General features: G+C 48.8%; 2 protein-coding genes across 6 annotated transcripts in view; both read left to right on the forward strand.

Annotated features, from left to right (window-relative positions):
* IFFO2 (intermediate filament family orphan 2) overlaps positions 1-8,535 on the forward strand; it is a 44,116-nt gene extending 35,581 nt beyond the window's left edge. For all 3 annotated transcript variants that reach the window (XM_041124001.1, XM_030016575.2, XM_030016574.2), the window contains 3 exons: positions 460-549; positions 1,209-1,339; positions 2,110-8,535. In XM_041124001.1, the coding sequence (XP_040979935.1) occupies positions 460-549; positions 1,209-1,339; positions 2,110-2,215 (327 nt within the window). In that variant the 3' untranslated portion in view covers positions 2,216-8,535. The remainder of the gene's footprint in view (positions 1-459; positions 550-1,208; positions 1,340-2,109) is intronic.
* Positions 8,536-9,281: 746 nt separating this feature from the next.
* ALDH4A1 (aldehyde dehydrogenase 4 family member A1) lies at positions 9,282-19,023 on the forward strand. 3 transcript variants are annotated; one of them, XM_030018889.2, is made up of 15 exons: positions 9,282-9,344; positions 10,148-10,241; positions 10,572-10,664; positions 10,778-10,825; positions 11,219-11,374; positions 11,952-12,101; positions 12,229-12,303; positions 14,667-14,854; positions 15,774-15,847; positions 16,420-16,616; positions 16,997-17,044; positions 17,424-17,576; positions 17,792-17,913; positions 18,483-18,601; positions 18,732-19,023. In XM_030018889.2, the coding sequence occupies exons 1-15, from the start codon at positions 9,310-9,312 to the stop codon at positions 18,842-18,844; spliced, it is 1,665 nt and encodes a 554-aa protein (XP_029874749.1). In that variant the 5' UTR covers positions 9,282-9,309; the 3' UTR covers positions 18,845-19,023. The 3 variants fall into 3 exon arrangements, with proteins under 3 accessions (XP_029874749.1, XP_029874747.1, XP_029874748.1); XM_030018887.2 differs by lacking the exon at positions 9,282-9,344 and adding an exon at positions 9,928-10,061; XM_030018888.2 differs by lacking the exon at positions 9,282-9,344 and adding an exon at positions 9,928-10,010.
* The last annotated feature ends 523 nt before the right edge of the window (positions 19,024-19,546 follow it).

Consider the following 19,546-nt stretch of genomic DNA (forward strand, 5'->3'; position numbering starts at 1 on the left):
AATATGTAATTGGAGAATGAGAATTCCAGTGCAAAGCTGTAAGTAGTGGGGTGGTCAGTGCAAGGAAAAATTTAGTTTCATGGCTGGAGAGCGATTACAATCTAAGTGTGATCAGACTGCGAAAGGTTCAGGAAAATCCATGGTTTTTGTTCTTTGGCACATATCAGGTACCTGTGTTGAATTGCTAGAGCCTTGGTCTGTAGGTTCCTTGATCAGAGACTTTATCTTTGTGTGTACAAAGCCATGGTCATGGTAGAAAAATGTGTTTCCTGGTATGCCAGTTTTAAGAAGCAGAATATTTGTTGCCTGTGTAAAAATGTATAAAAAAATCCCCAAAACTTTGCATGAAAGAGCATAACAGCCTGCATTTCTGAGTGAGGTTAAATAAGAAAATCTTCAGTCTGCTACTGAATTCCTTGTTAGTTTCTTGCTAACTCTGTGTCCTCCTTTCCGCTGCAGGAAGAAAACCTGGGAAACTTGATCCACGAAACAGAGTCTTTCTTTAAAACGAGAGACAAGGAATACCAAGAAACAATAGGGCAAATAGAGGTAAGGAAGTGGTTCGTGGCAATATGAATTGTTTCTACTGGATGAAAATGTGCGGAGTGTTCTGGTCTGGTATACCCACAGAGGAAAGGTGGAATGTCTATATGTCTAAGAATGTAAAGGCGTTTTCCTTTGACATACCCTTGGGATATTTTCTAAATACCATTCTCTATACAGCATTGTTATTGAGTAAGCATAAATCTGTAGCTGGTGGAGAGAGAACCTTCAGAACAATGAGAATAAAAATGCACTATTATTATTTTTCCCCTATTTGTCTTGCATATCCACTGTCACACTGGGAAATGTTTTACAAGACATGGCCTCAGAGGTTGCCAGATACAACAGCTGTAGCTTCTCAAAATCTTTGCCCTGCCTAGAATATGCTTTCATTAATTACTGCATGTTGACAAACAAGATGCCAAGCAGCAGAAAAAAACTCCAGGGCTGTTTAAAAACAGTGTTGAGCTCTGATTAAAATACACTTTGTAAGCTGATGAATACGTTGGCAGTGTACAACACTGAGGTTAAACATATATCATGTGGGTGTTTTGGCTTGGCTCTGGGCAGCTCTACCATCCCCACCAGTATGTAAAATTGAGTGAAGCTGGGAGAAGCTGCTAGCAACTCACCTTAGGCTGATTATTTTCATTTATTTCTTACAGCTGGAATTGGCCACAGCCAAGAGTGACATGAATCGCCACCTTCATGAATATATGGAAATGTGTAGTATGAAAAGGGGCCTGGATGTACAAATGGAAACTTGTCGTAGGCTTATCAAAGGCTCAGCTGACAGGTAATAAGATATTACCATTCTGCCTGGGGTGCTTCAGGAATTTATTTTGCTCTTGTTTCCTGCCAAGTTGTTTTAAAGGCAGTAGTATCATTTTGTCCTAAAGCTTTGTCCTTCAGATAATCTTGTTTTGTTCAGGGTCAGCTATGGGTCTTAAAAGGAACCCTGTAGCAGTGTATGGGTTCTTACACACAGTAAGGCTTTTAAGGAGTCAACACCTATTGGTAAAATCAGGGATCTCTACCTTGGACGGACATTTAGTCTTAACGTCAGAGATCTAGGACTCTTAAACCAAAGCCCAAATTAAATCTTGACTGTGGACTTACTTATATGAAGAACTTGGGTTTTAATCTTTTCATGTGTTAAGAACCCTGTACTACGAGGGTTTTTTCTTATCTCTTGCTTGCCCCCAGTACACATCCTGGCTTAAAAGAACAAGATGATAAACTTTCTTTGTGTTTTCAAGACTGTATGTATTATGGATGATGAGAGTCTCTGTAGGCTATTCACTGGACTTAGTTTCCATTTCCCCATCTGTAAACCTAGGGCAGCCTTTATGTCTGTGTAGGAGATGACGGGTGGGGTGGCAGCATACGGAATGCTTAAGTCTACTACTGATATTTACTTTAAACACAAAGTTTAATGTTAATAAAGGATGTTGTAACTTGTTTTGGGAAGTGAAAGTGACAATTTTCTTTAAAGGTTCCTTTTTTTTTCCTTCTGTCAATGATATTTAATTTTTTGTCTAAACCTTTCTCTGAATTTTTCTACAGAAATTCTCCATCTCCCAGCTCTGTAGCCAGCAGTGACTCAGGAAACACAGATGAAATTCAGGACGAGTTGGACAGAGAGACGGATGTGGAGCCCATGGTCAGCTGATACGTAGTTGGTGCATTCCAGTGAAAGGGAAGATACAAGAAAAGATTAAAAAACGATACACTGATGGGAGGAAAAAAAAAAAGACTTGTAAGCCCTTGCACAGGGTTTCTAAGGACTCATTCCTACACGCATCCCCACCCCACCCAAGGATTGGTGCTGTAAATTTCTATTGTTATACAAATCATAATCGCAGAGTCCTGTAAGAAAACATGGTGTTTTAATTGTGCCTTTGCCCCAAGCTGAGCCACTTTGAGCTCCAGTGGAATATTAATAGCAGGTGTTTTTATAAAAAATATTATTTAAAAAAATCTGGTAGCAGCAGAGAATGGTGCTGCAAAGGCTCTGGGTATTTCAGTATGCTGATGGTTTTATTGAACTGCTGCACTGATTGGCAAAAGGAACGCTGGCAAATGAGAAGCAAACCCAAGACAATTATGGTACAATTACCAATGTTTGGCACAAAACAGAATGTCTCCAAATTGAACTGTAAACCTTTAAAAATAATAGCGGGTTTAGAGACAGCTTTTAGGATTAAGCAGTTATACAATATTGAAAGGAATTTCTTCATTCCATCTTTCTGAGTGAAGGAGCCTTTGAGATTTGTACAAGCTTTCTGCTAGACTCCAGAATCTGAAGAAGCAGGTCTCAGCTCGGTGGCAAAGCAGGTGGACAAAGGAGGGTTCAGTGGGGTGGGACTATCACTGATAAACTACTATGCAAAAAAAAAAAAAAAAAAAAAAAGCTCGCCTTATTTATGGAATGTTTGGTCCCTGCTGGGCTACAGTTATCTCTTGGGGAAAGGAAAGCTAAAAACACATTTGCACATGTTAGTTATCTGTAGAGCTTCTTTTGAGGAGGAATGTTGTATTACAATGCCTTTGTTTCCAGTGATTGGATTAAGAGGGGAATCAGCCCTTCAGTTCCCATGTTGGTTTGTGTTTTCTTTTTTCAGGATTATTTTTTTTTTTAAAAAAACATAGTGTTTGCAGATTTTACTTTGCTGACAGGGAGATAACTCCATTTTATGCTGCTTTCATGATGTTTAGAGTGGGATAGTTGAAGCATCAGGATAAACTGACATGCGGTGGTATAGATGTAGGCTTGAGACATGACATTGGGAGAGTTCCAGACCACTGTTCTTCTGAAAAGCTGAACATTGGAAAATACTGTAATCCTTTTTTAGGGTCTAGTAAAATGAATCCCAAACTACTGCTGCCCTAGAATTAGGGAAGAACAGCCATGTGCTTTCTCTGTGAGAAAGTGAGAAGACCTAGGCTTTGTCAATCTTTCTGTATTTTTACACTGAGAAAGCAGCATCAAAAGTCAGATCACTTGGTGGTGTTTGAGGAAACTCTGGCGTCATCAAGCTGTTCATGGTTATTAATGGGAATTGTAGCACCTCAGCCAGGTAAAAACAGGGTATAAACCTCAGCCAATAATTTTTTGTTTGTTTTTTAGACCAAGATTGAAAGTGTAGTTAATACTGCCTAAAGGTAACTGTGTAGTTAACTAGCAGTTGCAAGACTTGGAGTAAACACCAAATGTATTCTTTTTCCTGCCAGGAAGCTTAGAAACTGCTATGTAGGAGCAGTGCTAGGACTGGACAGGGAAATACCCCATTTAAGCACCCTCTCAGTGTTATGTAAAGGTAAGCTGGCCAATTTTTTTAGCTTCCTGAGTATTGTTTCCAAGCCTCCCTTAAGTATTGATTTGAAATCAGCAGGGTTGCATTGTAAGCATACAGCCAGTATAGATCAGCGGTGCTCTCTTCCAAAAAGAGCCCAAGTGTCTCGGCAAATGGCTCGTTCCTGGGCAGAAATGGCTCTGTCTTGCGCAGCTATGCAGAGGGGCAGGACCTCGGAGGGTTTCTGCTCACGCTGTAACTGTGGGTACAGTAATGTCTTCTCCATTTGAGTTTCCTGTGTTGCTGCCTGGAGTTTCATCGCTGTTCAGATCCATCTCTGGCTTGGACACGGTGGTGCTTTTAGGCCACGTGAATCAAATGGGCTCCCTGTGTTTTTCAGTGTGGGAGGAGTACTAGGATGATCCATCTGGATCCACAATGTGGAGGCCACGATCCACAATTGATGGCTTCTGTCCAAGAAAATAGATCCAAGGATATTCTTGGGGTTTCTTTACTGATTGCAATACTCAGTGCAGTTATTCGTAGAGTAGCTAACAACTTCTTGGTTCCTGTGGTGTGGGTTAGGGGCTTTTTCAAAGCCCGTTTCATCATGTAAATGTAGATAAGTTTTCTCTGGAAAAGAAACCTTATTCCAAAGTGCTCATTCCTATTATTTCTTAGGTGGCCAAAGTGGTAAATGTCGTGTTCGCTAGGGCTGCAAGTTGGGGTGGGTGGGTGGGGGCAAGAGATGTGATATTTTTTTGAGGGGGCTGGGACTGCATGTTTTCAATAAAGTACTCTTAAGGTTTTCAAGCCTGTATGAACTTCAGCTGCTAATACATAGTTTCTCACGAGGCTGAGAAACCATCTGCCAAAGCTGAATGTCTGTAATGCTTTAGTGACTTTGGTGGAGGCATTGTTAAGCAATCTACTTGCACAGTGAATCAGCCTTGTCGGAGGCTGTTGTTCAGCTCTCCTCAATTATGAAATGCTTTTTGGTACTGGAGAAACTGAGCAATTTTAATGGCCGTCCGGCTTAGCTGCTGTTTGGTTTTTTGTGTTTGGGTTGGGTTTTTTTTTCTTTTTTTTCTTTTTTTTTTTCTTTAAAACTCAGTGTCCTAGTAGGAAAAAGGCTGAGTGTTTTTGAAACTAGTAGCTGGTATGCTGAGGGTAGGAAAGAATATCCTCAGTTTGACACTGAGAGCCAAGGGAAGAAGCAGAAATTCAGCTGTCAAAACAAGCTAGCTGTAACCTACAGTTTATCTTGTAGCCATAATTACGAGGAGCATCTGTAATAGGGTTGCATTTGTTGGTAAGTGTAAGGGATGTGGGTCTATAGTAGAGGGTATAGAAATAATGTGTACGATGGTGATGTGTATGACGGTAAATTACCACTGTTGTTGGTGTCTGTTTCTTATAATCATATGTAATCCATTCTTAAGGAAGAAAAGGTGTTTTCATACTTGGGATTGGGGTTTTATTTTCATTTAGGCTGTATAGGACTTGGTGGATCAACCTTTTGGGAGTTATGAGGGTTGGTCCTTGATAGTTTCCCTAAGGAGGTCTTTGGTTTAGTTTCAAGCGATGCTGCTGATTTAGCTGACAGTGGGTCCTGTTCTGTTTGCGTATAACCACTCTGTAGAAACCAGATCAAAAGCTTGCCAGAAAAAAATTGTGAAAATGCTGGAAATGATTTTGATGACCTCTTTCTTTTTCCTTTGTAAAGCTGTAAATACTTTATTTTTGTTTTCTATTCTTAATGCGGTGTCATATTGACACTTTTTTAGACTTACAATCAGAAAATCCTCCTCATTGTTTCTCATTTTTTAAAAGGGGATTTCAAGGAAGCAAATTTTTTTGCTTGTTAGCGGTGTAATAATATATCAAATTCCTAAAATGGGTTTGTACAAAAAGTGTTTTCAGTAAACAAATGGCAGTTGCTTTTGTGGATGCATGTTGTTCAAAAATGTCCAAAGAATAATGTGGTACAAACATTTTTTTCAAAGACTTAGTAATTATCATATTAGTTCACACAATGAAAAAACAAAATTCTTTAAAAAAAAAGTGTCGGGGGGGAATGTAATGAAACTCATCTAAGCTAAATGTGTAATCTATTTATAAGAAACACAGTATATATTCTATTTTTATTAGAGGTTTTTAAAGTGCAAACAGAATTCTGTTGGCAAATGCAATTATTCCCTTGTAAAGTATCTTCTGCTCTGATGGGACTCCAAATTCTCAAACAGTTTCAAGCGACAACACAGAAACAACCTCACAGGTATGGCTGTGAAGCACTTGCCCATCGCTTCCTCAGAGCAAGAGGGGGAGGGAAAGAAAAACAGGTTAACAGCTTTTGTGCAACTGCAGAATTATTGCTGTTTCCCCTGGTGTTTTTTTGCTTTCCCCCGATTGCGAGGCATTCTGCTGGAGACGGTAAGAACCTCTGTTTGCTCCCCTTAATACCGGGGGTGATTGCAGCACAGTAGTTTTAAAATCTGCCCCAGAGTGGGGTTTGTGTTCTACCTGGTTGGAAGATAAATTGTGTTTGTCTACACAGGTATAAATTGGAATTAACTTGATGAAACAAAATAATCAGAATTGTGCCTGAATATAGATCTAAAGCTGCTTCTCATTATGAGGTTGTGGTTTTTTTGCTTAACCATTCCTGCCAGCAAAAATACAAGTTGGGTCATCGGTCCGAGGTTGGTTGAGGAAAAGCCACGGCGATCAGTGGGTGCTCATAGCCTTGCCACAGCGCTGCGGTCTCTCTAAAGCAGCTATTTCCTTATGTTTCCCTTGGCTCTGGAAAAAAATGGAAGAATGTTTGTGTTGGAGCGCGTGAGGAAGAGAATTGCAATACTGGGAAGTCTCTTGGTTGTGTTTCGCGTTTGAGAGTGCTTCATTTTAGAGCTGAATGTTTAAAGCACGATTTATCACAGCAAAATTAAGAAATGATAGTGCTTCCATGGTGTAATAATACCCTGATGAGGATTTTCCACATTTTGCTTCAGGACTTTGGGTTTTTTATTCTTTTGTACTGCTCCAGGACTTGGTTGCAGGGGAACACGCAGGCTTTAAAAATCTTTGCCTTCAGTGTCAAGTCCCCCAAATGCTTGATTTTAAGCTTGTAGTAGAATGTAACTTCTGTCAGTTTTGAGTTTTAAATGCGAAAAGATATTGCCAATCATGGCAACACATAGTATCCTGGTGTTAATAATGCTGGGGTTAGAGGTGAACTAGAAACACTACCTGCCAAATTCTTAATTCAGTCCCTTGCCAACCCATTTCTGGAGAGGGGAGCACGGAAGGCTTGAACACGAGTCGTTGGCAGAGTAGTGAAGAAACACTTGATTATTTCTTTTTGTCTGTTTTTGTGTGTAGTTCAGTGTCTTAAGACCCTTCCGCATTTGCGGGAGCCTTTCAAAGCTTCTCTTTTGAAGAAGCAACAAATTGTGTTTAAGAAGTGGGTATTCGATGCTTCTAGAAATCACAATTCCCTCCTAATTTGAGGCACTCCAACAGTGAAGCACTTTTGTAAGCAAAGGTGGTGCTTGTAGGTCTGGCTGGCTCCGTCTTTGGAGGAAATAATGATGTTAATGCTTAAAAACCCTGGGGTGGCTTCAAACCTGTGTCATTTCCATGGCAGAACGCCCCAGTACCACTGTGCCACCAACCCAACGCCTGTGGTTTGTGGGCTGCCCGAACTGACGGTCCCTGTGCAGATTTCATCTGAAATCCTAAAATTTCTTTTTTCTTATTAGAGAGGGTTGAGGATGATTAAAAGCTTGGTCACTAGACGCACTTCTTGTGTAACGTGGTTTCACCAAAAGAGACACGCAATTCAGTCCTTAAAACACCTTACCTGCGGCTAAAGTGTATGTAGCTAAGTTCTGCCAAAAATGATTATTTATTATTTAACGTGTTTAAGTGGAGGGTATTGATGACTCTTTCCCCATGCTGTGTCACTTCTTGTCAGTTCCTCTTAGGTCATATAAGAATTTCTTTTATACACATTAAAACAGACTACTGATCAGTGTGGAAATGAACCTGTTTACTGTACTGTTGTAAATATTGTGCTTTATATTCTGTATATTAGCTTCTTTTAAAGAAAAAGACTGAACTGATGATGCTATTTGATCTCTGGTGAGGAAAGGACAAAGGATGAACCAGCTCCCAAGCTTGCTCCGGTGTCGAGATGTAAATCGATTTCCTCTGTGGCTGGAAGTCTGTCCTGGGAATTTGCAAGCAGGCCAAATGGTACGCGCACTTACTGGCGGTGGATTTCGGACCATCAAAGGCTTCAGAAATCTTAATCCACTTTAGCAGGGGCACCGAGAAACGCCCGCAGCGAGAGCCAGAAGCATTCGCGCTCCTCTGAGTTCCACCGGATTATCTCCGTTTTCCTTTTTTAGTGCCAAAACCGACCCCACCGACCCCTTCCAGGTCTGCTCTCCGGCTCCCCGTACACCGCTCTGGTCTCCCGTCCTGCGTCCGTCTGTCCGTCCTCAGCCGTGCCGCCCCTCCGGAGCGGGGTTCATCCTTGGGCGTTCGACCCATCGGTCGCGTACCCCACGGGCTTCCCTGCGCCAGGGGGGAGCGCGGGAGCTTGTCGATGAAAACGGGTTACAGTCGTTCTCTGGTTACAAGGAAAAAAACAAAAACAAACCTATAAAATAAATACCAAACTCCTGGTTAATGTCTCTGTGTGTTAATTCTGGGGTTGGAAAATACCTTTTAGGGAAAAAGCTGCTTTTTGGGATGTGAGGCAGGGGGCCACAAACACACCTGGTGATTTGGGGTCCCAAAATACTCCAAAGCTCCCCTAAAAATTAGGATCTTTCAGCTGCCCATGTTGAAATGCTGCTCCCCTTTCTGCAAATAAAAATACCCCGTGCTCCCACCCAGGCCCCATTTTGGGTTAAAATCCCCCTTTTTTTAAATCAAATTTCAGCTGCTCCAGCTCCCTGTTCTCTCTCTCCCCACACAGGTCTGTTCCCGCTCCCGGAGGTGCTGCACAGGGACAGCCGCTTCCTTCGGCTTGGTTTGGCTGCTTTGAGGTTTTTTGGGTTTTGTTTTGGGTTTTGTTTTTTTTTTTTTTAATTTCTTTTTAAATTTCTTTTAATTATTTTTAGCTCGTGCCAGCGCTCCGCCCCGCCCTCCCCACGTGCCGCGGCGCGCGGCCGCCCCGTCGGCCGGGCTCAACCACCGCCGCGGGGCGGGGGGGGACTGTGGAAGAGGACGACGACACCTCCTTCCCGCCCCACGGGGGGTGCGGAGGGACACGCCCCACGCACAGAGAGCGCGCGGGTGTGGGGCCGCTCTGCGAGCAACCCCCTTCCCTCCCCCTCCTTTTTTTTTTTTTTTAATATTTAATTTTATGGGTTTGTCTTAGCCGCCTCCCACACACCCCCCCTTTCCCGAGGTGGTGGTTTGGGCGCGGCCGTGGGCCGGGGAACGCGGCGGGGCCGGGATGTGGCGGGCGCTGCGTGGGCTGCGGGGCGGCGGGTGAGTGCCGGGGGGTCCCGTCCCCTTCCCTTTCCCTTCCCCTTTCCCTTCCCCTTCCCCTTTCCCTTTCCCTTTCCCTTCCCTTCCCTTCCCTGTGGGAGGGGGTGGAGGAGCAGCCACCCCACCCCCCCCGCAAACCCCCTCCTTGCAGCACTTCCACGCGTGGCGGGGCGTTGCGGGTGGAAGACCCGCCGGCTCCCCTTGGCCGTGCGTTGCCTTTAGTCCCTTTTGCTGGCCCGGCCTTCCCTTGCTTCTTGCTGGGCACCTTCCCCGCTGCCCCCACGCTCCCTCCCAGTCTTTGCGCTTTTTTCCTCCTTTTTGCCCCCTTTTTTGCTGAGAGGGGCAATTTAATATCAAAGCCGGGTTGGGAAACTCCTGGCCCCGAGCTGCCAAGGTCCAGTTGCTCGCTGGAGCGGGCAGAGCGTGCCAGCCCGGCTTTTGCCCCCGCGCCCTGGACTTTGCCGGGAGCTGGCGGCGCGTTGGGGCGTTGGAGCAAACGGGATCGATTCGGAGCTTGCCCTGCGCGTCGTCCCTTAGGAATTCCTTTTCCAGCACCTTTTGCATAGCAAGGAGAAGGGATAGTTGGCCGGGGGCTACGATGTCCAGGCTCGCTTCCCAGCTCCGGCATCGTTATCCGACGGGATGGAGCGCGGGCGTGATAACGCGGTGCGGTGCCTGGGCGCGCGCGGCCGGTTTGGCCGGGGAACGCGTTGAGCAGTGAAACACGCGTTCTGGGAGGCGAGGGTGCGGAGAGGAGGAGGAAACCGGGGGGGATTTCAGCGTCTGTCTTGCTCCTCTCCTAGGCGGAGATGGCAGCACCGCTCGGCCATCGAGGTGACCAACGAGCCGATCCTCGAGTTTAAACCAGGGAGCCCCGAGCGAGCAGCGCTTCAGAAGGTACCGCCGCAGGGGATCAGCCTTTTTTTTGGGGGGTCTTTAAGGTCCTGGTTTCTGCTTCTGGTGCTGCACAGCAGCCCCAGGCTCTTTCCCGGGGTGGGGGGAAGCCCCGTCCTGCCCAGCGCCCGCTCCTTCCCTTTGGGGACAGTTGGGAGTTGTAACTCCCATCCCTCCAGCCCGCGGGCACCCCATACCCAGGGAAGGAAGGAAGCCTGTCCCCGGGTTTCCCTTTGCTCGCGGGGCTGGGGGCGAGGATGGATGGAGCGGGGGGGGGCAGCTGGTGGAGGTCTGCGTGCGCAAGTCCCACCGCAGTGCTCTCCTCTCGCTTAGGCCCTTGCTGACTTGAAGGGCAAGACAGAATCCATCCCGTGCGTGATCGGGGGAGAAGAGGTGTGGACGTCGACGGTGCGGTACCAGCTGTCGGTGAGTTTGGGGAAAATTCTTATTTAACAAGTGAGAACAGAGCAGGGGGATGTGCCTGGCAGGAGGGAGAGCTGTTGGACTGATAACTCTGGAGGCTTTTCTTCTCTTTTCAGCCATTTAATCATGCGCACAAGGTGGCCAAGTACTGCTATGCCAACAAGGTGAGTGCACCTCATTGCCCTCCCTCTTCCTTTCATTTTTTTTGAGGTGGGGGGAGCGACAGCACTTTGTCTGGGTTTAGCAAGCCTTATCTCGCAGTGGGGTTACGAGGCTTGCGGTGTGATGCGCTTTGAGATTGCCAGTGAGAAGTCTGGATGAAACGCTAATTGCTGCTCACATTGTGAGCAAGGGAGCTCCATTGGCAGGTGCTGGCTTTCCAATTCCCAGGGATCCTGGAACAAATTGGTACCAGGAGCTGCAAATTTGGGGTTGTGATGGGAAGGTGGCTGCTGTGGTAGTGCCTGGGGGTGGATGGCTCCTCGCTTTTCTTTTCCGACCTGGTGACGGAGAGATGGTGAGTTCCTCCTTGCTGCTTTTCCCCTTTTCTTCTGCAGGAGCTCATTAACAAAGCCATTAACGCTGCCTTGGCAGCGAGGAAGGAATGGGACCTGAAACCGGTCCAGGACCGAGCCCAGATCTTCCTGAAGGCGGCTGACATGCTGAGCGGCCCGAGGCGAGCAGAAGTGCTGGCCAAAACCATGATCGGGCAGGTAAGGGGAATACGGGATTGACCTGGTGGATAGCTGGGGCGAATGGGAGGGAATGTGGGGAGCCGGGGAAGCAGGGCAGGAGGAGCTGCCAAGGTATTTTTTGGCAGTGGGAATGTCCATAGTGTTAGAAGTGCCAGTGCTGCGAGGGGTTACAGACTGATCCTTGCCTCTTTGCTGAGAAGGAAGGGAGCTGTAGCTGGGAGTCAAGCGTCACGGGAACAGGATCAACTGGTGTGGTGGGCTGCGATTATCAGGGTTTCCCTCGCAAAACGCCCCAGCAGCCCTGGCTTTCCCAGGGGAGGCACTAAAGGGTGGTGGGGGAACATGGGTGGATGTGATGTCTCCTGGCACAGGGCACGGGCCGCGCTTGCCTCTGCTTGGTGCGAAGGAGATGTTGCAGGAAGGGGACTTGCAAGAAGCCGCATCTTTCGGAAGCGAGCTCGTGGTCTGCGTGAGAGAGGCAACCCACAAACCGCATCCAGATGCGCTGTGCCGCACCGCTGCGGCTCACAGCTGCTGCATTCCTCCCCACGCCCTCCCCTTCGGTGCTTTTATTTGATGCGACCTCTCCCGACAGGGTAAAACAGTCATCCAGGCGGAAATCGATGCTGCTGCAGAGCTGATAGACTTCTTCCGATTCAATGCCAAGTATGCCCTGGAGCTGGAGAACAGCCAGCCCATCAGCGTGGACGTCAGCACCAACAGCATGGTCTACCGGGGGCTGGAGGTGAGGAGGAGGGCTGGGGCTGTCCCCCTGCTTCTGGAGCTCCCTTTTTTGCCCTAAGCTGCGGTGTGACGCCATGGTGAGAGGAGTCACCGTGCTCCCACCGGTCCCTTTCCTCTCCCACCCGCAGGGTTTCGTGGCAGCCGTCTCTCCCTTCAACTTCACGGCAATCGGCGGCAACCTGGCAGGGGCTCCGGCATTGATGGTGAGTGTTGTGGTGGGGTTTAAGGAGAGCCAGGGGTGGAGAGAACAGTCTGGAGAAAGGCTGGGAGGGGGACCCAGTCTCTCCGAGGCTGAATTTGGCCTCTGTGGTTCTCTGGTGCTGTTCAATAGGACACACCTGGGGTCCTGCGTCTGTTGGTCCCCTTGAATTCAATCAGCTGTCTTGCAATTAATCTCAGATGTCTTTAATTACAAGAAGGCATTCTAGTGGCTGGAGTTTAGACCTGGCCACTGATGGACAGGTGTGATGGGGGAAGTGTTGGAAAAGGAAAAACTGCCCAAACCTGCTCTTCTGGGGGTTTTATTCTGAAGCAAGGTGTCTTTTCACTTCTAGGCTGCGTTTTAGATTGAGAGGAGGTCAGGGTACTGCAGGAGGGAGGGAGATGAGAAATATGGGGCGGGGGGGGGGGTGTTGGGTATTTTCTTATGTGGTGCTTGCTCTGTGAACAGGGTTTCAGGGTGCTGTTGCGATATGAAAGTGTAATCAGTTTGTAATTGCTCGGGTTCCTCTTGGGTGACATTTGTTGGGTACAGCAGGTGTGTTAGGGCGAAGGTAGGAGAGAGCGGGTTGTGGCTCTGGCATTTAGCACTGAACTGGGAGACAGGAGATTGTCCAAAAAGTCAAAGTATTGGTAAACAGCATTTCTGTACGTGTCCTACCCCAATGTGCCCGTCGAGCGTGGGGAGCTCCTGCCTTTGCAGGGTGGGTTTTGGGGAGAGACTGTATTAACCTGATGAATTTGAGCTAGGATTAATTAATTTATTGTTGCACTGGAAAAAAAAACCCCACAAAATTGTCCTAAGCTCTTTACTAATTAGGCTCAGATTTCAACCTGGCACCAAAGATGGTCCCTCCAGCAGTAGTGTCCTTTGTTGGAAGTGGAAGAGGCTGCGATAAGGGAGAACACCAAGCTTTTAATCTGGGGACATCACATTTTAAAGTCATATTCAAGGTGAAGCATTTGAACCTCTCACTTTTATAGGGGAGAAGGAAGGAAGAGCATGAAGCTATCATGGAGCTGGGAAGTTTTTTGGGGGAGGGAGATGCATTCCTCCCACCCTGGGATTCGAGGAAGGTCCTCAGCTTTGGGGCATTTGGTGGTAAGCTCATCCCAGAGCAGATGAACCTTGCTGGGATGGAGTAAGCCTGTGCTGGCAGGTCTGGGTGAACTGTTTTGGGCGTCCTGCAGTACATCTGCCTCTCCTTCCTCCAGCGTGACGATATATTCCCACCGGGCTGCTGCAGGGTGATGAAATCCCCCTGCTCACCCCAGGCCTGGGGCAAAAAGGAGCAGGGCATCAGCGGGTGACTTGACAAGCTCAGGGGCAGGTGGTACCTGGAATTAAATTTAGGAGAAAATGGTGCTTAATAAGTGGGTATTAATTAGAGCCCCAGTGTTTTAGTCACCACAGTGCGCTTCCCAGGGGATTAAACATTGCTCTTGCCTAAATAGCTGGATAGATCAATGCAGTTAATGCCATTGCAGCATCAGGAGCGGAATTTCCTTGGGACCGGAGCAGTTGCCGCACCGCACCGGTATCCAGGCTGCAGGGCATCCAGTCTCCAACCGTGGCCCGAGTTAGATTTCGCAGTTGCTTGGAGATTTTTTGCAGAGTGTGGTTCAGTTTTCTCACCGTTTGGAGTGGAAGGGTTATGGGGGGAGGGGAAGGAGCTTTGCCTGCACCACGAGTCCCTGGAAAGCAAGCGCCTGGTTGAGACCGAGTCTGAAAATCCCCCTCCTGCTGCCCCGGGGCTGTGACCCTGTTGCAGAGTCATGTGCGGTGGGAGCCAAGCAGTGTGACGGTGACGCAGGGGAGGTCATGGAGCCGAAGGGAGGACGGTGGCATGGAGCCAAAGGGGTGGGGTGCCGCCACCGGCGTTTTAGTGCTGTGTTTTCCAGCCGATTGTGTTGTTTGCTTGTGCACGATTAATCCGGGCGTGAGGTTTTATTTCACTGCTTTGGCTGGCCGGCGAGTGACAGCGCTTGCAGTGTCGTAAGCATATTTCTTAGCGGCGCCATCCCACCTCCCAAGACATAAAACAGGTCTGCGTTTTGTGGCTCCTCTTTAGGGAAGACAAAACTGTGCGTCCCCGGCAAGGGAGGGTGTGAAAGGGGAGGCACAGCGGCCCAGTGGTGTGAAAGGGGAGGATTTTTGTGCCTTCGGCTGACCAGGGCTATCGCAGGCCATTTTCAAAACCAATGCTTTGGGCACCCAAAGGTGCCATTGCTCCCGTCCCACCTGCTGTGGGCTGCGGGACAGACTTTTGCCAGAGCATTTAAGAATTGCTTACCTGCGTTGGGGCTGAAGCCTTTCCTCGTGTGCTGACTTTCTCCTCTCCCCTAGGGAAACGTGGTGCTGTGGAAGCCCAGCGACACTGCCCTGCTCTCCAGCTACGCTGTCTACAAGATCCTCCTCGAAGCTGGGCTCCCTCCGAACGTCGTGCAGTTTGTGCCAGCGGATGGGCCCGTGTTCGGAGACACCGTCACGAGCTCCGAGCACTTCTGCGGGCTCAATTTCACCGGCAGCGTGCCGTACGTTGGGGAGGGGAGCGGTGGGGGGAGAGGGGTGAGGAGCCGCTGGCTGAGATGATGCTGGGTGCTCGTCTGCTGGTCCTTTGAACATGTAGGACAGCGTTGAGTAGGGTAGCAGGCAGACAACGGGCCCTCCTTACACGACATATTTAAAGTACGGTTTTAAAACTGATTAAAAAAAGTGTCTAACCAGGTTTTCTAGCTACAGGGAGTGCGTTTAATAGCAAGGAGTTTCTGTTGCTAAACTCAAGGCACAGAGAATAGACAAACTTGAATGTGACACTGCCCTGTCTCCCAGAGATGCTGTGATTTGGCTTGACAAACCGCACTGCGCTGGCAGAGCGATGCCAGCTCCACGTAGATTTGCAAACCTGCGCTCTGCCCATGCGTCGGAGTGTGTTAGCGACGCTGAGGGCCCCGGCAGCCCGTAACGGGCTATTAAACCTGGGGACCCTGCTCCACCGATGAGGGACATGGTCTGATGAGCACCGTGCTTTAAAGGTGGGAAGCTCATAAATTAGTATTAGCGGCTGTGCCTCCTGGTGGGAGGTTATTAGCATTTTTATTGTTTTTCAGCCAAGGGGTTTGTCACAGTAAGGACCGAAAGGAAGGGGGGAAAGGGGAAGAACAGAAACTTCTGCTGGATGCTCGCTCCTGTGGTCTTCCCTGTGACACTGCAACAGTTTCTTATTTTTAAAACTAGGGGGTTGTTGTGTAGTGCCATGGCTTTGAGACCAAGGGTCTCGTCGTCAGCTAGCATCTCCTCTTCCGCTTGCAGGGCATCCCTTCTTTTGGGGATGGATGCAGGGGTTTGCTGGGGTCCCCTTCAGCAGGGCACGTCACCCACATGTGCCTTTTCCAAGTGCCACCCCTGTGCAAAGGCAAGAGTGCACTAACCAGCTCCTCCATTCTCTTCCAGGACTTTCAAACGGCTCTGGAAGCAGGTTTCCGAAAACCTGGATCGCTACCGCAATTTCCCACGCCTGGCTGGAGGTAACTGCCACTTCTTAGACCTTTTTTTTGGGGGGGGGGGGGGGGGGAAGGCCATGCAGGGGTTGGGGGTTCAGTTTCTTCCCCTGCTCAGGGAGAAACTGAAGTGATGGTCAGGATTCCTCTCCTTGTGAGCAGAGAGCAAATGACACAGTAAATTGCGTACTGTCCACCCTCTCTGGCAGAAGCGTAAAGCTTGTTCGTTTGGGTGCGCTGGGTGTTTAGAGGAGCTTACAGCACCGGCTCACTCCGGCACGGGGTGGTGGGCTTTTATGGTAGGGAACTGGCACTCGGGCGGGAGACGGTGGCTCTCCGGGGTTGCAGAACCTCCACGCTAAGTTTGGGAACTTGGCTCGGTCTCTTTTCCATCAGTTTTGTAAGCCTGTCCCAGCTCTGGCGTTGTGCTCCCTGGGATTGTGGCACTGTCCCTGTTCCCTGAGGAACCGTGGACCGGGCAGGGCGAGCGCTGGCCGAGCCCCCTGCAAGGGCCGTGGCCGTGGCTCGTGCTTTTCAGAGCCGGCGCAGGAGGAGGACAACTCCTCCCTTGCCCCTTTTCCTCCCTTCTCCGGCACCAGAGTGCGGCGGCAAGAACTTCCACCTTGTGCACAGCTCGGCCGATGTGGCCAGCGTGGTGAACGGGACCCTGCGCTCGGCCTTTGAGTACGGCGGCCAAAAATGCTCGGCTTGCTCCCGCCTCTACGCCCCGGACTCGCTGTGGCCCCAGATCAAAGAGAAACTGCTGGAGGAGCACGGGAAGATCAAAGTGGGAGACGTGAGCGGAGCTGCCGGGCTGCTGAAGGGCTTTGCGGCTCAGCGGGTGGTTGATGGGATTAGAGACTGCGGTAACTGGCTACTAATTCCTATTGAACCGAGCTTTTTATCCACTGGTTCTCCCCACCACCGCCCCTCCGTGCCCCCCCCCTTCATCTTTTTTTACTGATTAGAAATTAACTTGTAGCCAGTGTCTGCAGGAAGGATTGTGTAAGTCGCTGAATACTGCAGACTAATTGAAAAGGGGTAGCTTGCGCCCTCAAACAGAGGTGTGTTTGGAGCGGAGAAATGTTATTTGGGGAATTTCAGCTCCTCCTAATTTCAGAGTTAGCTTTTTGGCATAGTGTGTACTTATATTGCCTCCTTTCTGGCTTCCCGCAGCCCGCCCAGGACTTTGGGACGTTTTTCTCCGCAGTGATTGATGACAAGGTGAGCTCACCTCTCCTGTTTCTGCCAGTGCAAGAAGGTAACACCACCAGGCTTTCATTAAGCATTAGGTTAAATGGGTTTTATTGCTTACAGCAAAGTATGAACATCAGTGATTAGTCAGAGCTGATTATCAGCCCTCTTTTGCTCCCTTCTGGAGTAGTGCATGCCTTAGTCACTGAGCCTCTAGAAAAGTGGGTTATTTTGCTGAGAAACTATCTCAGACATAAGGTTCAGAGTGTCCGGGTCTGTTTTTCCAGCTCTCACCCCTCCTCCTGAGCTGGAAGAGCAGTAAGAGCAGCATAGCCCTGAAACGGATTGCCCAAACCTCCTCTTAGACCCCCAAACCCACACTCTTTTTTTATTTTATTTTTTTTCTCAGTCTTTTGCACGGATAAAGAAATGGATCGAGCACGCCAAGAAGTCGTCCAGCCTCACCATCCTGGCAGGAGGCGGCTGCGACGACAGCGTTGGATACTTCATTGAGCCGTGCATCGTGGAGAGCAAAGACCCACAGGACCCCATCATGAAAGAGGTGAGAGCGGTTTGCAGGGAGGGGGCAGGAAAGGTGCAAAAGGGGCCGCAGGTCCCATCCGGAGGCGTCTGCTGGGCGCACAGAGAGGAGTTGTACAGCAAGTTGGTGCGGGGATGTTGTGCTTTGTCACTTTTTTGGCTAATCGGGTACTGAAGCGCCCACAGCTTATTTCTGGAGGCAGTCCCCGCTGAGTGCTTGATTATTTTGCTGTACAGGAAATTTTTGGCCCGGTCCTCACGGTGTACGTCTACCCGGAAAAGCGGTACAAGGAGGTCCTGGAGCTGATCGACACCACAACGCCCTATGGCCTCACGGGGGCAGTCTTCGCCCAGGAGAAGTAAGTGCCAAAATCCGTGCTGCCTTGCGGCATCCCGACACAGCAAAGATGCTTTTCCCCCTTCTGGGGTGAGCTATCGAGGTTGCTTCTCTCCAGAGCCCTGCGCTGCACGGTGAGGAGGAGAGAAAGCATTTCCTGCAAAGCTTACACTGCTTTTAGCCTCCTCCCGCTGAGGAGGGAAGGGGATGCCTCTAAAGTGGTTTTTCAGCCCAAAAATGCTTTTTCGGTGAGAAACTAGCCCAAAGGCAGTGGTTGGAGCATACGGGAGGAGGGCTATGAGCAGTGTAACCTCACAGAGGGACCCTCTTTAAGTTATAATTACCTTCATTTTATAACCATAAAAACTTAAAAAGATAAACAAACTAAAAGAAAACAAAACTGGGATAATTTGAGTTCTAAGTATGCACGACCCATTTCAGCGTGTGTTAAATAATGTGCAGTCCTGGAAACACGTGCAAAGAAATGCAGATGCTCTTTTTGCGCAGTTTTAATTGCTATAGAAAGGTAGAGGCCTCCGCATAAGTTTTTGCTGTTGTGTCGTGGTCACAGCTGTTTCTGTCCGTCCTTAGGAGAATCATCGATGAAGCCAGGAACCTTCTGCGCAACGCAGCCGGCAATTTCTATATCAACGATAAGTCGACAGGCGCTGTTGTGGCTCAGCAGCCCTTCGGAGGCTCCCGCATCTCAGGTGAGATGAAAAACTCCTGCCTGGAGACAACACTTACCTACATGGCCGCGCACTGAGCCACATCCCCCTCCCGGCAAGTCCCCCGTCCTCAATCTCGTGGCCACCGGCACTTTCTTTCCTTCTGAAACAGGCACAAACGACAAACCTGGTGGCCCCCACTACATCCTGCGCTGGACGTCTCCCCAGGCCGTCAAAGAAACACACGTGCCCCTGACGGACTGGCGCTATGCCTACATGCAGTGATGCCTTCTCCCTGGCCCCGCACCGGTACTACTGATCCGCTCCTCAACGCACAGAGTGGCTTCGCAGCTACAACCTTCAAATAAAGCACTTAAATCTACTGATCTCTAACCCAACGAGCTTAGGTTTTTATTTTTAAAGAAAAAATTCTATTATTAAATTGTTAACTCAAAACAGAAAAAGTCTTTGTGGTTTTCTTTATCATATAAGCATGCTTGCTTAATTAATTAAGGGGTGCCTGGACATGTGGAGGTGCAGAAGCATACCTGGACCCTGGGTTCCCTTTTCCTTCCATTTTGTCCATCCAGCACGGTTCCTTCTCAGCACGGCCGAGCATGCTGGAATTAAAGCAGGAGATGAGCATTAAGAGGCTGGCCCTGTCCCAGTCACTTGTGAAAAGCTCCGTCCTTCTCTGTCCCCAAGGCCTCCTTTATCCCAGCAGAGCCTGAGCTGCACCAGCAGAAATCCCTGGAAGTTAAGGGCTGCCTGTACCAGCCTTCCCGGGAGGTGTGGGAAGCCTGGCTCGTTTTAAACCAGAGATCAATGTGGTGGGAGCCCTGATCTGTGTTTTCTCCCCATTCCTGAACAAGAGCAAAGTCTCCAACACACCCAAATGTTTTTGATGTAGGAAGAGAGCTTGGCAGAAGGCACATCGTGCCAGGAGAGGGCAGCTGTGAGCGTGGTGCTGCTTAGAAATAATTTTAA

Source organism: Aquila chrysaetos, chromosome 6 (genome assembly GCF_900496995.4).
Source record: "Aquila chrysaetos chrysaetos chromosome 6, bAquChr1.4, whole genome shotgun sequence".
In the NCBI taxonomy this organism is placed as follows: domain Eukaryota; kingdom Metazoa; phylum Chordata; class Aves; order Accipitriformes; family Accipitridae; genus Aquila; species Aquila chrysaetos.